This window comes from Epinephelus lanceolatus, chromosome 6, assembly GCF_041903045.1.
Source record: "Epinephelus lanceolatus isolate andai-2023 chromosome 6, ASM4190304v1, whole genome shotgun sequence".
NCBI classification, from domain to species: Eukaryota; Metazoa; Chordata; class Actinopteri; order Perciformes; family Serranidae; genus Epinephelus; species Epinephelus lanceolatus.
In genome coordinates, this window is record NC_135739.1 from 12,848,137 (window position 1) to 12,864,493 (window position 16,357).

Consider the following 16,357-nt stretch of genomic DNA (forward strand, 5'->3'; position numbering starts at 1 on the left):
AACAAGTGGAAACAAGTACAAGGACATCATAAATAGTCAAGAGAAATGAAATAAAGAAAGAAAGAGACAAACAATGGAAACTGTGGCCAGCAAGATAAAACGGTACAAAACAAACAAGGTATGCAACACAGGTTTAAACTGTTGAGTGTTGAGTGAAGCAAAAACAGAGGTCCTGCAAGACTGTTTATACAGGTGAATGTGTTTGTGTGTGTTTGTGTGCATGAGACCGGGGTGATGGGATGAAGGTGAGGCGGTGGCTGTAGCATAGGCAGGAGGCTAGCACCAGGGCACAAAACCCAAAACTCAAAAGGCAGAGCTGCGCCAAGACAGAAGCCGGACTCCCCACAGACACAGATCGAGGCTGGAAGGAAGAAAAAGAGAGAAAACTTAAGTATTGTATGTCATTTTTAATGCTATAAGAACTTAGATGGGCATAAAAACAATCTATCTGCATGACTTGATACTATAAGGGATAAGAGAGAAAAGAAATAGGTGAAGTGGCCCTTTAAAGGTGAGCCTGTGGACACTTATCAAGGACCAGGGGCAGAGCCAGATATTGTAGATATTTGGGGATCAACCCAAACCTAGGAGGGTCCAGGGGGAGCTTTTGTCCCTGATTTACTGAGGCTATATGCATCATTTTTCAAGCCATATGAGAATGTACATTACCAAAGAAAACATTCTGTAGAGCCAGAATCGTAAATAGAGACGGTGCAGGCAGTGGGATTGCACTGGGGCCCCTGGGGTGGAGGGGCCCTTAGAGAGAGCGGGCCCTTTCCAAGTGTTTAATGATAAGATTATTAAAAACAGTTCCGTTTGCTCCTTAAAAAGTCAAACCCATCTGCGTCATGGTTTTCTTTCTTTCTTTCTTTTTTTTTTTTTTTAATCAGTAGATATTTAAAATAAAATTATATGATTTTCTATATGAGCTGTAAAATCTATAAATATACTATAAAACTATTCAATTACATGATTATTTTCTTGCTATCTTTGATATTTTGTCAGGTATGCAACAATGGGTGCTGGGTAACATGAGCCCCGTCTCACTCCAAAGTGCTTGGGCAGTGGCTTGCGGCGTCAGAAACCAACGAAAAAAGGTGTCCTTTAAAGTCGGCATGATACACGGCCAGTTGCAGTTATAGTTTAATGGTGCCTGGTGGCATCAGGAGGAAATGCGACAGGGCAAGGACGAAAGTTAAGGCGGCAAAAGGGGCAGGGAGGAGGGTGGTGGATGGGTCCAACAAACACCGACTTTCATCTGGGAGAGCGGAGTTTGCATCACGTAAGATTCTAAAGCCAAACCCTGTTCTTTTTCCCTAACCCTAACCACTTGCTTTTGTTGTTGAAGGAAAAAAAAAAAAGATAAATTCACGGTTTACTGATGTAGTGTGTTTATTTTGAAAGAGACTATAGGCCTGTTTCCACTGCAGGAACTTTGGGGTAATTTTACGGGGCCGGGGCCGTTGGTGCGTGTCTCCACCGCAGGAACCACCCCCGAAGGACAGAGTCCTGGAACTTTTACAGGGGCTAAACAAGTCCCTGCCTCGGAGTAGGTACTCAGAACGGCCCCGAAAGACTCCTGGCTGGGGCTTGGGGGTTACTTGGTGCTGATTGGATATACTCAAGGTGGGATGTGACGTCAACAGAAAGCAACAAAATAGTCGGCATTTTTAAAACTCAGCAGACAAGGGTTAGCTCGTTCATAGCTTCCACTGCCATGTAAACAAACTCAATAACTGGTCCGTGAAAAACATATTTTTTCCGGCGGATATCTTAGTTACAACATGATTGAGCTAGCAAAGCAGTTTTGTGTTGCTATGTGTGGTATTTATTCAGTTTTGGGAAATCACGATGTCTAGAAAGCATCAGCTGACAGGGACAGCTAACAGCAGCAGCAAAGCTAACATCATGACGTCATCTGTTAAAAGCCTCCCGTTGTCGGAAACAATTATATTGTAACTAAGACATCCTCTGGAAAAAATATTTTTTTCACAGGCCACTTTGTGAGTTTAGTGAGTTATTACAGACACCGCTATCGGCTAACAGCTAACAGCGTCCTTACGCCACTACGTCGCCCCAGTTAAAATGGTGGCGCAACGATTACGTAACATCCAGAGCCCGGTAACTTTACAGGAACCTTCCTCCTACTCCGCTCTCTCAGTGGAGACACGGTGCTTGAGAGGGCCGAGCGAGGGGACGTTCCTGTAGTAGATCCTGCCCCCCAAATAGTACCAGGAACTTCTTCAGTGGAAACGGGCCTTATAATGCATGTTACAGGCAGAACTTGACACAGTGTCCCAGAACTTGAACAACCAACACACCCAGGGTACCTTGCACGTCGTATATGGACATGGAAAGCCCATGACCAAACGTCATTATGTGATGAGGTCAGAGTGAGAATGTGTTGGTAATATGTGTGTTGACGTCGTTGACAATACATGCATGATAGCGTACACTAGGGCCCGTCATGACAGTGTGCTAACCTCCTTTCTCCACTGTGTAGAGTCTACATCCTATTTTAGGTAGGGTAGGAATTTGGTGTCAACATCATTAGAGATTTAATAGAACTTTTGCTCCACTGATTTTCCAACTCAGTCAGAGAGACTGAGGGGAAATGTCATTAAGCCGAAGGTATTTTAAAAGCCTAAAAGATTCAGGCCTTTTGAGAAAACATTTGCAGCTGGAGCCCCAGAAGCCCCAACCCCCTGCTCCGCAACTAAAGACTAAAGATAACATGAACTTTTAACATGATTAAACATGCAACCACACACATACACACACACACACACACACACACACACACACACACACACAGACAGTGGTTTAAGATTTATCTTTGGGATGGTGTAAAGGTCATGGGTCACAGGTGCTTCCTGCTGAGCATCACAGACCTTTCAGACTGCGGGTGTCTGGATTTCTACTCCTCTCAGCTCCCACTTTATAAAGGAAGTATTCATTCAGGAAGCAGACTGTAGAAAACCACAACTTCTGATCACTGTTCAAAAGTACTTCCACTTGTCTTGAACCGAAGGCCAAATGTAACATACACATTCAATCATGTCAGTGTTAGCTGACATCGCAGTCTAAAGTGTCGATGTTACATAACCTGTTCTCGATATTTTTGTGTCTCTCTCTTCCTTTGTGCCCCCCCCCTCCTCGGCCTCTGCTGTTGTTTTTCTCATCTCACACAGGAATATGAGCCCACCATCTACCACCCCAAACGCTCCTCTCAGAGTTTACACCAGGACTTCACAGTTCAGTGTGAGAAGATGGACATCCCTTTCCTCTCCTATTTACCCACAGAGGTCAGAAGCAGGTTCACACAACAACACGCTTTACAGGAGCTTCAGTGTGAAGTTTGACAGACGCATTAAGATCTATCATTTAATTTAAAGGTATACTATGCAAGAATTGTTGGTTACTGTTTGTAAGCACAACAATCCCAATGCTCAAGAATGGGTGGAAACCCAAGATGGGCATATTAACAGTATAGTCTGATTCAACCTGTCCTAATCCCTCCAACACCTTAAAGACTGTCCTCCTGGATGTGAAGTTCGAGAATTACACAAGAAACGCAAGCAAGTCCAGTTGCCTACGATATAGCACTTACGAGAATTACACACAAACATCTGTTAATCATTGTTAAATAGTTTGTCTCAGCACACAGCAGATGTTATAGCAGAACAGCAGGAACCTAATCAGGGAACAGGAGTGACAGTAATACACTATAAAACTATGGTGAATACATTTCTTCTACATTAGCTTTAGGCAACAAAATTACTTGGATAGGTTTAGAAAAACAACATGCTTTGGGTTAAAATAAGTCTACGTTACTACGTTAAAACAACATGGACTTTTGGTTAAAATGTTTGACCCATCCACCACTCCTCTCTCCCACTGTACATAGAGTTTCTTGCTCTTTATACAAGGGCAGTTGTTCTCAGGGTCAAATATTACTGTGAATGGGCTGACACTGGAGTTAGTTGAACACCTGCTGTGTCTCATAGAGACACCAAAGTACACCTTTAAGCCCCGTTACCACCGAGCAGTACTGCTCTGTTCAGTTCAGTACACATTTTTTCCATTTACTCTGTGAAAAGTTGTGGATGGTGCCAATGGAAACATTCTGTACCGTCCCCATGTTTGGTCCCCCCTCTGCTGGGGTACCTAGCACACAGATCTGGTACTAAAAGGTGGAGCTGTGAACACTGCAGTCTGTTGACTGGTCAATAGAGGACGGTCACTCTGCTCAGGGCTGAGTTGTGGTTGGTTTCGTAACCATTGTTCATACCGTGGCAAGTTTTACATTAGTAAACTATAAAAAGAAAGGATGTTTTGCTGCCTCTCGCAACAGCTGTAGACTGAGAAAAAAAACCCTCAAATAACTGGGCCGACTGCCGGCAACGTTAACTTGTAATGTTACTCAATGCATGAATTGACCATTACTTTAGTTCTTTTATAGTCTCTCCTGGACGAAACAGACTTGTAATAATGAGTGGATCTTCAAAAGTTTAAAGAAATATATATAAGCTTCAACCGGATTATGTGAACTGCGTATATTCTAATCCAAACTTGGAGAAAAAAAAGCGGAGCATCGTTCCTGTGGACTCTGGCAACATTTAACCCCCGATCTTGCCTGAGAAGGACTAAATACAAAAACCTGCTGTTTTTAAATATCCCATCCAGAGAGACTCTCACTGCAGCCTGTTTTATTTTGTTCTGAAAGTCTTGGCGTGCAACCCTGTGCAGACACTAAACGGAGTGCAGACGTTCCATCTATAAGGAAATACAGTGAGTGCTTGACCGAACAGTGTGTCAAAAACGCCGGCCACATTCAAGGGTACTGTTTGTGGTGGAAACGCTGAACAGACCTAGGGTCTAGATACCATGTCTGAAGGGTTACTTTCGGTTCCAAAGGTACCATACCGAAAGTGCTTGGTGGAAACGGGGCTTTAGTGTCAGTATCAAGGGCTGAGGGTGTGTGACAGTGTATGATGACATGGGAATGAGAATGGGTTGGTACACTGCAAGCTACTTTACAATTATAGGAACTACATTTGTTGAAAGCAAAAGCCAATACTTCAGAAAGCTGACTAAGAAAACTGCAAGTACCTACAGCCCCGTTTCCACCGAACACTTTCGGTATGATACCTTTGGAACCAAAAGTAACCCTTCAGACATGGCACCTAGACCCTAGACCAAAAACAGTACTCAAAAATGGTGGGGTTGTTGTCATTCACTGCTTTGTCCAGCTCTCACTGTATTTCCTCATTACTGGTGACACAGATGGAAGTCTGCACCTCATTTATTGCCCACAGATCGAGGTTCTGTACCATCCACAACTTTTCACAGTGGAAACTGAAAAGAACTGTACCATACTGCCTGGTGGAAACGAGGCTAAAAATACCATACCAAAAGTGTTAGGTGGAAACAGGGCTTACCTGTCCAACAGAGAACAGGCCAACTTTGCATCACTCTTCAAAAGACTAAAACTTACAGGCAGAGTCTTTGCAGATAAGTCTTCTATTGGGTTATGATGAATGATTTCTCTAATATTAGTCTATACATTGTTTTTTTCTAGGAAAATCTTGCATAGTATACCTTTAAAGTTTGTACTGTTGGTTCATTTGTAACAGTGAAAACTGCTTTGATTAAATCAGCAGTTCAACATTTTAGGAAGTGCGCTTATTCACTGTTATTCATGTGAAGAATTAAATGAGAAGATTGATGAAAATAAAATGTCGACTTGTCACAGCTTTTCCGAATTATTTAATTTGCTTTCCTATTCACCCTGCAAGCCTCAATTATTCACGCTGAGGTCTGCTGTGTTTAGGTGCAGCTCATAAACGATGCCTACAACCTAGTGATTGATGCCATGATGGGCCCAGATGCAGACTGCACCAACATTAAGGAGCCCTACCCTGGTATTCTGGTCACCCTGAAGCAAGTCAAGATCCCCATTGCCAGTGTGGATGTGCCCTCAGGTTAGTGTTCATACAAACTGTAGATATTAAGCCGGAGGCTCATAAATACAACTTGATAAATGGGTCTCCAGGCAGCTCCCCAGGAGCCCTGGCTCCCAGGCAGGAGTTTTCCGAGGCTGGAGGTACACGTGGAGGATAAATTTTACACTACAGTCAGCTCAGTATGAGCTCATCATGCCCTACATACACTATCTGCTGAGTGTGAACACAACAGACAGACAATCATCACAATCCTCCTCTGCTTAAACTCCTCCTCTGCCTCCTCCTCTCTGTCTTCCTCAGGTTGGGATGTAGAAGAACCAAGTCAGGATGGCATTACCCCAGAAGTTCTAATCTCACTCACAGCACCAAAGAAGTGTGCCATGAGTTTCTCGGGGAAGCATTTCTTGGCCGGACGCTTCCTGCCCTATGACATCCAGAAAAAATACGAGCTTAACCTCCCAGACTACCCTGGCACAGACTGTCTCATAGAATTGTAACACATGGGAAACATAAGAGCCAGTGTGGCCACACCTCATTTTCAAAAGAAAAACAACAACATATGGTTAATCTATTCTCTTGTTTTGCATTTTCTAGATTGTTAATGTGATTTAATGTTAACAGCTCAGTTGTGTAGATTCAGGCTACACCTTAGCCAAATGTGCTGTTGAGCTAAAGTAGATGGATAATATTTAAAACCTGTGGTTTGAGTTATGTCTTTTAGGGAATGGCATGAGGAGTTTTTGTGTCAAGTCTACTTGTAAAAGCTGTAGCATAACACTGTTTTCTGAGTACCTGGCAAAATACAGACATTTCTTTTTCCACAGTCAGCAAAGAGAGATGAATTTTCTATGATGCCAACCACTGGAATGTTTTTTTTCTTTAAACTTTTTTAATGTTCATGTTCGGTTGCTTTTATGTTTAACCTTCTGAAGTGTGCCGCTGAGATGCGATGTTGTGTTGGTTGGTTGGTTGGTTGGCCATTTAGAACTTTCTGTTCCTGTGCTTTTGGTTTGTTTGGTCAGCCTGCACTTCTGCATTACTTTTGTTTCGGTTACTTCATTAGCTGTTACAAAAGGCCCAGACAGTTCTTGTTGTCCAATAAAAAAGTCATTTTAAATGATTCACTTCCTGTTGTTTTATTTTCCTTCTCTTAAAGCTGCACTGATAAGAATATTGTGTCATAACAATAACTATGTCAATAAAATGACAAAATGCAATGTGAAAAGGGGGTTGCTCGTAGTATCACACATCAATTCTGCAGTTTCCATGCAGCCCTTTAGCCTATTTTGGATCATTGTTTTGATTCTTACTTGCAACTCTGCTCTCATCAAGCATGTGTTTTCAGCCAAAAAGGTCAGATAAACCCTCTGTAGGCTACCTGTTCAGCACCAAACAGCAGACTGACAAAGTTGGCGTCAAGCTAGTGAACTTAGCAGAGCATTTAGCAGCTAAAATACCCAGCCAAGCCCCAGAAGATGTTAGCATTGTACATTTCTAGAGGGATTTAGTCTATGAGATTATTTTGTCATTGGGACATGGAGGGGATGATGGATGACGTGACACCTTGGTAAGACACCTGCCAAGCTGCAAACCACCGTTTGAGACCAACAAACAACAACACTGGTTGTGTGTTAGTCACTGAATGAGCGACCCGCTGCTGTTTTTACACAGTCGATAATGCCACGGAAAGCAGTTGTTCAGTGACATCACTCAGTTCCTGGTGAAATAGTGCTACAAAAGGTGTTTGCTTTTTACCAAGACATCGCTGCATTTCCTGATGAAACAGTGCCACGAAAAGCGGTAGATTTTTATCAAGACATTGCTCTGTTTCTGGCTGGGACAGTGACACAAAAAGCGGGTATTCTATGACAAAACATGACTTTTTCCTCACCATTCCTCACGTGTTTTTTGAGCCAAACCCAACCATTTGTAAACCACAGCTGTTGTTGAGACATGAATAAACATAAACACAATGTACATATGTAACATAACTGTTTCTAGAATCGTACGATGCCAACATTTTATCATTATTCTTTTTTGGGGGGCAATCGGGTTCAAAATACCAGATATTTCTCTCAGGAGTTGGTGGAGACCAAAACAGAGCAAAAGCAAGGATGAATATTGGACTTACATGCATAAGGTGTCTAACAATGCAACTCCAAATGAATGCTAATGTTGCTCTGTGTCTGTTGGACATGTTAATAGGCAACTTCTTAAAGAATGTTAGCCATAACACCTTCATATGGTGACAAAGTTATGTCTTCAGCTTGTTCACTTTTGGAGCTGCAGCTGGCAGTGGTAGTGTCCTCAGTTGTGTTGCTCAAGGACACTTCAGCAGTGTAGATGCTTGCAAACACAAACTCCCTCTGTTAAATAATGGTCATGAATCACAAGGCTACCTAGCTGTGCAACATGCACAACACACGCAATTATAGTTGTCCTTCTAAGGTGAGCGCACACTATTACTTCTGTTTATTGGTTCCCAACTGGATTTGATTTGGTAATGAAAGCCATAAACAGGTGTGATCAGGCTATAATCAGCTGTAGAGGAAGGCCTCTCATTATTGAGCTCAGGGCTGCGGGCTTCAATGGGAATGACTAAGCGAGACTGCTGTGCTGTTTATGGATGAGGTAATGTGTATTTATATGAAGTTTAGGAGCTTCTTCTGAATACTAATGCACTAATGCCCGGTGTGTGTGTGCACATGTGTGAGTGGGTGTAGAAAGTCAGTGAAAAGGAATGTTGATCCCGTGGTATTAAATCTGTCAGAGGCGAACTGACGAGGGTTGTAGAAATATGTCTGAGCACTCAGTGGTCCTGTCTTTCATGCCTGTCCAATCCCTGTCAGGAAACAACGACTTGTCACCACTCTGTTGTCTGAGCTTTTCATGGGAGCTGTTGAGTAATGAGCTTTGGAGTCGTTGGTGGCACGTGGAATTGAACAATCATAACTGACAGCGGCACTTGTTGTAATATCCAGTGAGAGATAGTCTTACAAGGGGAAGAAATGTGGTCAAAAGATTTAGTCCAGCGGCGAGGCAGGAAGGTTAATTTGGTGTCTGCATTGTGCAACACACAGAGCTCACAGTCGAACGATTTACACAAACTAAAAGGGCTCCAGCTCTCTTGTGATAAATATTGGGTTTAAAGACGAAGAATCAGTGCATGTTTCATATTCCAAAACTATTGTTGTCTTATCGGGACAAGTACGTCCTACCTCCTATCCTCCAGATGGTCTTGTTTGCAGGTGTTCCTCAGTTGGATGTCATAAGATGGGCCTTTACGCAGGAACACAGCCCTGCAGGAAACACACACACTGTAAATAAACAACACATAACACAAAATTAATACAATAAAATACACAGAAACATACAGTTTTACTAGATTTTCTAGGCTAGAAAATCGGATGGTGTACATTAAACCTGTTAGTTCTTTGTTTGTTTAAGGTGATTTTATGTTTCTAATTGATTTCTTATCCTTGTTTCTAAAGTGATTACAGTATAATGAAAACACACCCCAACATTGTGGTTCATATACAGAGTTCAGTTTCTTTTTAGTACTAGTTCTTCTATGTTCATACCTATATTTACATTTACTTTATTGGTCCATTTTGGCTTCTGTATTACACATTGTAACACACTTTTATGTTGCTTTCTGCTGTAACTATGTCCTACAGACGGCCTGGAAAGACAGGGCTATAAGCCCTTGGAGCATGATGAAGCTGTTCTACTGGAACCAAGAGAAAAATAACCCCACTGAAAATATAATTGGTTCGTGATTACACAATTATTTGACTGATTCACCTTTGAAGGGATTAAACTTCCTGTGTCAAAGTGTAGACATGATCAAAACTTATATCACCTCTTGATAACTCTTACTAACAATAACAGTGGTGAAAGAATATTCTTCACTTAAGTAAATGTAACAATACAATCATGTAAAATACTGCATTAAACCTACAAAAGTGAGAGTTCCTTAGTATTTTCAGTAAACGCTTATCCTGTTAGGGGTCGCGGGGGGGCCAGGAGCCTATCCCAACTGGCATTGGGTGAGAGGCAGGGTACACTCTGGACAGGTCGCCAGACTATCACAGGGCTGACACATAGAGACAGACAACCATTCACACTCACATTCACACCTACGGAGCCACCAATTAACCTGCATGTCTTTGAATAGACGGGGAGAACATAAAAGTACTTACTCTGCAGTAAAATCTCCCCTATGACTGATATATTCTTAGTAGATAGGTAGTTTAGTCACAAGATAAAGCTTAGGGGTCATGAGAAAGGAAAGAGGAAACAAAAATTATTCAACATAAGTTTATATGTATGTTTTGGACGTTTCTCTAACTTTGTTTTTTCTGTGCAATAATGGACAACAGTTATTTAAATGAAACCATGTGAGAGGTTTCAAGGGGAAAAGTTTCTTTAGTGGAAACGCTAACAACTTACAGACATCTCACTGGTTCAGTCTTAAACAATGTTGAACTCCTCTTTCCAGTCATGCCCTGATGAAGACACAGTGTGGGTTGAAAGTGGTCGGTGTTCTCATTTTGTATCTTTTAGGGTTTATATGCCTCAATCTAGTAAAGGTATTTTGGGCATGGGGGTTGGGGATGTGGGACACCTGCTCTACCCACTAAGTCACTGGGCGCCCCTAATGAAGGCATTTTAAATATACAGACTTGGCCCAGTGCTACTGTGGCTTCCCATCTTCCTAATCTTAAAATCTTTATCTGAAAGCAGCAACCAGTAGCTACATCTGACAAATAAACGTAGAGGAGCAAATCTAAAGTAAATGCTCAAGTACCACAAAATGTTACTTAAGTACAGTTCTTTAGTAAATGTACTTAGTTACTTTCTACCACTGATTTGTGAAACAGTTATTGAATGATAAACCCCCCCCCCCCCCCCCCCCACTTTTATCATGATGGGGGCAGGTATTCAGTGTGTGACTCGTGTAAATGTATGTACGTAAATATGTGAACATCTTTTTCTTCAAGACGTGCTTTTATTTTGTAAAAAAAATCTTTCAAAAGTGGTTGTTTATCACCTTTTTTAAATTCTGAACCGAGAGAGATTCGTTATAGAGTTAAACTTCCGTCATATTTTTAATTTCCAAGGATTTTTTTTTTAAAATTTTTTTTTACAAGCGTCGTTAGTAAATTGCAACAATCGACATAACACAAAAGAGCCCGAGTACATTGCACCTCATAAGCACCTCTCGTGTCTGCGCTCTGTGGAGTTTTTTCCTGAATGGCATGCCATATGACGCCACTTCCACTCTTTGGCAGTGCTTCGCCCTGCAATCAGCGACTGTTAAAAAGTTACAAAACTGAACCAGAAGTCGAACCAGAGGCAGAGCAGCATCTGGCACTGTCCTGCGTCTGGTGGGAGGACAGATAAAAAAGGAGTGAGATGGAGACGGAGGTATGGGGGGGCCGAGGAAACATGACATCTTACAGAGGACAATTAGACCTGCTTCCTTTATTTAACACAAAATAAACATTTACCGAGCCTCAAGTTGTGATCATGGACGATAAGAAAGTTCATATAGTTTCATATATTTTGAAAATAAGTCAAAAATAATAAAAAACAAAACTGAAACAGGTTCTCAAGCATTCAGAAGTATTGTAGACTATTCTGTATTTGCACAGACGCACGCACACACCTGCTCCGTGGATAGAGACAACCACCCTGGAGCACAAGAGGATTACAAATCAAAGAAATATGAAAATATTGTTGCGAAAAAGTCAAAACTTATGAGCTCTTGCTTGGACGAACAGGAAAACACCTTTTTATTTTCAGTAACAGCACCCGCACACACTCTCCTTCCCCTCCCTCCCTCTCTCTACCCCCACCATACCCTCACCTTTTTTTGGAAGATGATATGGGGGACCCAGATGTTACATTTCACTGGCCAATGGTGAGCAGAGAGGGGCTGGATTGGTGTGCACTCCCGATGCCCCTTCTTTTAAAAACGCCTGAGCTCCTGTCTCCAACTCAGCAACTAAAACTCACATGAGAGAAAAGAGCAGCGGCTCTGCTCTGCTCGACCAGCAGCATCACTCACACCTGACAAACTGAAGTGGCTACGCTCAGCTGTATCTGAAGAATCAACCTTTTTTTTCATTTTTTAAATGTATGTTAATTCTGTAGGGGATCAGAGAAGAACAAGAAATCATCTGTAACTGAAGGTGTGGTACCATGTTGGGATTAAATAAGGTGGCACTCCTGCTGTGTGTCCTGGCTTCAGTGGCTCTGGGCCAAGGTAGGTGAAGACTGAAAATTCATCTCTTGTCCCTGCTGTTTTTAAAACTGGATGCTACACACAGAAAAATGACTTTAAATGTAAAGATACAGCTAAATGATACCTGAAAATACAGCCAGTATTATGGTGAATTTTGTCCTCCCTTGTCATTTTGGTAATCACATACTGTACCTAACAGGGCCAGTGTATGACTGCTCACACATGTGCACGGCAACTGACATAACTATAGAGTTTTCTAAGTTGACGGCATTTCCCTGAGGATGTCAGAGCGGGAGGACTGTGGTGGTGAGCTCATGATGTGATAAGGGTGTGTATTTGGCTGTGTGTGTTATTTTATAGACCACCTCAGTAGTCTTAATCTCTTTTGTTAAGTCACCAGCACATTTCACCACGGGGCTAATCAACAACACGTGGTGATAGAGGAGTCGAGGAGTCGAGGAGTCGAGGAGGAGGAGGAGGTCGCTGTGGTTTATTCTGAACATTGAAAAAGCTCTATTGATGACAGTGAAAGTGCTGCCGGTGGCTCAAAGTTCAGGTGGCACACGCTTTGTATTCATATTGACAAACTGCCACTGTCAGCAAGCAGAAGGCGTGCTTTAGAGGAAAAATTAGTATCTCAGCGCAGCCAGAGTGCTCCTCTGACTTTTATGATCTCACAAAGAGTCAATTCAAACTCACTTTTTTTACTCAGTTTTATTTACTGTTTTTATTGAGCTGGACCGTCAGCTCCAGGGCCGTTTCATGCTCTGTCTCTTCTCCCCCAAATTACGCTCTTATCACTGTGAAAGCTCGCCACTCTTCCTGAATGACACCAACAGCAGCAGTTTTTCCAAAGCTGTCACTTTCTGTCCACATTACAGCTGCTCCCTATTAACTTTTTTTTTTCTTTTTAAAGAAAAGGAGCTGGCGTTTCACAAAAGCAAACGAGTGTGAATAAACCATAATGGTCTCCATATCTCGCTGGACTTGGAGGCCTCAGAAGTCGTAAATGTCTCGCAGAGGCTGTGTGCCATTTGCTGATGAGTATATCAAAGACGGTTTGTTGAGGAGGAGAGGTAAATGTATATATGGTGATTCAGATTGACTCTGAACACTGTGTTACAGCCACAAGTGAAAGCCGGCCTTAAAATGGACTGTAAAATTTTACACTCGCCACGCTCCTTTAGCTGCACATCCACATCTTGCAGTAAGGTGGTGCATTTTGTCCTCACTTTACCCTCAACTGCAGTGCCAGCAGTCCCTAAAGATATAAACCCAGTCACCTTGGAAACAAGAAGCAATAATCACAAACCAGGCAACACATTTTCCCACCTGCTGGGTTTGCACTCGGCTAAATGAGAAAATGGAATAAAAGGAGGGATAAAGAGCGCAGGTAAAATGGCTTTACCGTCCCCTTTTTCCCGTCAACTTGGCCGGCGTGTCTCTCTTTCCTCTTAACTTTTTGATGGTCTCACCCCCCCCCCACCGGATTCAGTCCACCACTGTCTCCCACTATCCATTTGTCTTCATCTGTTCCTCTTTTCTCTTTAATCTATCTCCCGCAGGAATTTCTTCACAAATACTTTCCCCACCTTTCTCCCCTCTGTCTCTCCCTCACTCCACCCCCTCCTTCGCCTTTCTCCACCTAGTCCTCCCTGCTCTCCTTCCGTCAAACGCTCTCTCCTTGCCTTGTTCTCTGTCACTCTCTCCACACACCTTGGAGCTTACAGATTTACGAGCTGTTTTCCTATTTGAAGGTGGCAGCTGGTGCCGGATGCCCACTGTAAGTCACAGGGGTACACTGTGGCATTACCACCTCTTAGCATAAGACTTGCTTTCAGCTCCAAGCTATTACAGTAATCTGCCCTCTTTAACTGGCGATCTTCTCTCCTGCTCCTAAGGAAAGCTAGGTGGTGTATGTGAGCAGCAGCTGGAAGGCCGCTATGAATCAGACAGAGGGGCTAGTTCTCCAGATGCTGACCACTGTCTGCTCCAAACACCGCTGTCTGGCCAGCTGACTTTAATGACTGAGACAGGGATTACAATGGATCAAAGAAAAAGGCGTAAATTCCTATTAATGACAACCTCCGAGCCATTTCACATCTTTCTTTCTTTTCTTCTATTTATGTGTACATGTGTGTGTGGGCGAGCCAAGATATTATTTATTGCAGGACTAATCAGTTGCTTTCAATTGAGCTATTTCCAGCTCCTGGCTTTGTCTACCTGTGTGCACAGGTGCAGAGGTTCAAGCAAGGACTTCCAGATATTTTCAAGGCGGAAATAACTCAACTCTGCCCAATCTTGTTTTTAATAGCGTCGGGGAGAAAATGCTTGAGAACACAAAGCCTTTGTTATACCTTTGTAAATCCTTAAATCATGTGGTTGATTTGCATCATTAGTTAATGTCAGGGACAAAATTGCCGTTTTTAATGAGGTACAGATGTTTTCGGGATCAGACTTGGATTTTTTTTGAGAACGCCGGGGTACAGGGAGAGATAGATCTAGAGAGAAAAAGCAGACTCCTCTGCAACCACACACACCTCAGCTAAGACGCTAGCCAAACACATAAACAGCTTCCATATGACATGGCAAACAGATCATCACATACGCAGGCCCACACACACATACACTCACATCAGTGAATTCATGCGTGAAATGCCGCTATGTTAGACTTCGTCGACAAATACTGTACAAGCTCGTTCTCTTAGCGAGCTTAACTTTGTCCAATAGGTTACATAACACAGGGAGGGGTGGGGTTCTCACGTCCTCTCCTTCTTGTAAGGACCTGGAATATCATAAACAGGACCCAGACCTTCTATTTAAGCCTTGTCTCCCTGCCAACATACATCTGGCATAACCATACTGTAATCTGACTAAAACCATTCTGGGTGCAACTTCATAAAGTCCCATATTCCAACCCCCCTCCTCCTCTTCCTCTCTTCAGCAGCGTTTTTATTAGATTCTGGCGAAGGCAGAAAACTCCCACTCAAAAGTGAAGCTGTCTCTTGCAATACCGCTGGTGATTATTAATAGAGGATTTGCCTTTGTGTAGCCTGGCTATAAGGACGCCGGCTGTATTTCAGAACGAGCCACTGTGACGTAAATCGTTAAACCCAAAGATAGTTTTCTAAAATAAGCATTGCAGTTGTCAAAACAGACTCACAGATGACAATGACTGCAGTGTGGAATACAAAGTAATCCAGTAGCTAAATTTCAGACATGATGCTGACATAGTCTGGCATTCAGGTGTCTCCCATGTGGCTATATGTGGAACTGAGATGCTAACCAGCCCACAGATGCAGCTCTGCTCTAATGTACTGGTGCCACTATAATGTATCTCGTTACCTTGTCCGTGGTTTACGAGGGTCGCAGCAAGGCTGGCTGAGGTTTATAATAGCCGTCACATGGCAGGGTTCAGGTCAAAGGTGAAACTGCAAGAGAAAAGTGATACAAAGGTGTGTGCATTTCACTATATGAGCTCAAAAAGTCAAAATCGTAAAAAGATTTGTGTGGGCAAAGCACAAAACCAAACCCACAAGGGCGAGACCGTCTTCTGAAGAAGAACGACAGCATCAGGTGTTTCAGCAAGTGACGTTCAAGTGACGAAGACCTCGGGCAGCCTTAGGAGTTATGATGAGAGCAAAGGAGGAAGTCAGGTGATGTTGTTACACTGACAAAGCGTACATCAAGGTGTCATTTGGTTGCTTGGCATCAACATCTTTGTTCCACGTAGACTTGCCGTCCAGCCACTACTGCACATAAACAGCATATTAAACACTGAACTTAAGTCCTTCTGAACTGATACACACTTTGGGAAATTAGTGTAAGGACATTGCTGCTCAATGGTAGGTTGTTCTCTTGGACGAGGTACAAACTTGATGTCAGAAATAAAAGTCTAACGCTTCCCTAAAAAACCAAACCAGCACAAAGTGTGGATTGCAACAGCCAAATGAAAGAACTGCACACTTTTGTTAAACTCCAGGGTCCGTAGCGCTAATTTCGTTCGGTAAGTAAGCATGTTCAAGCCATTGATGGCTCGCCAAAAGTCTACTGAGCATAGAAGGAGCATATGTATTTGTGTGTCCTGTATGTCTCTGTTGTCACTTTCCTTCTCCAAAAAAACTGCGAAACTTACCAGGAA

General features: G+C 42.7%; 2 protein-coding genes and 1 long non-coding RNA gene across 4 annotated transcripts in view; 2 read left to right on the top strand and 1 right to left on the bottom strand.

Annotated features, from left to right (window-relative positions):
- Positions 1-7,090, top strand: part of yjefn3 (YjeF N-terminal domain containing 3) — a 79,620-nt gene extending 72,530 nt beyond the window's left edge. The window contains exons 4-6 of the mRNA XM_033621138.2: positions 3,192-3,305; positions 5,834-5,984; positions 6,267-7,090. Coding sequence (XP_033477029.1) covers positions 3,192-3,305; positions 5,834-5,984; positions 6,267-6,463 — 462 coding nt within the window. The 3' untranslated portion in view covers positions 6,464-7,090. The remainder of the gene's footprint in view (positions 1-3,191; positions 3,306-5,833; positions 5,985-6,266) is intronic.
- Positions 1-15,794, bottom strand: LOC144463661 (uncharacterized). The gene is made up of 4 exons (XR_013491701.1): positions 15,753-15,794; positions 15,562-15,647; positions 9,185-9,265; positions 1-361 (listed from the first exon to the last, which is right to left on the bottom strand). It is a non-coding gene; the product is annotated as an uncharacterized LOC144463661 (long non-coding RNA).
- cilp2 (cartilage intermediate layer protein 2) overlaps positions 11,989-16,357 on the top strand; it is a 26,910-nt gene continuing 22,541 nt past the window's right edge. For both annotated transcript variants that reach the window (XM_033621507.2, XM_033621508.2), the window contains exon 1: positions 11,989-12,237. In XM_033621507.2, the coding sequence (XP_033477398.2) occupies positions 12,174-12,237 (64 nt within the window). In that variant the 5' untranslated portion in view covers positions 11,989-12,173. The remainder of the gene's footprint in view (positions 12,238-16,357) is intronic.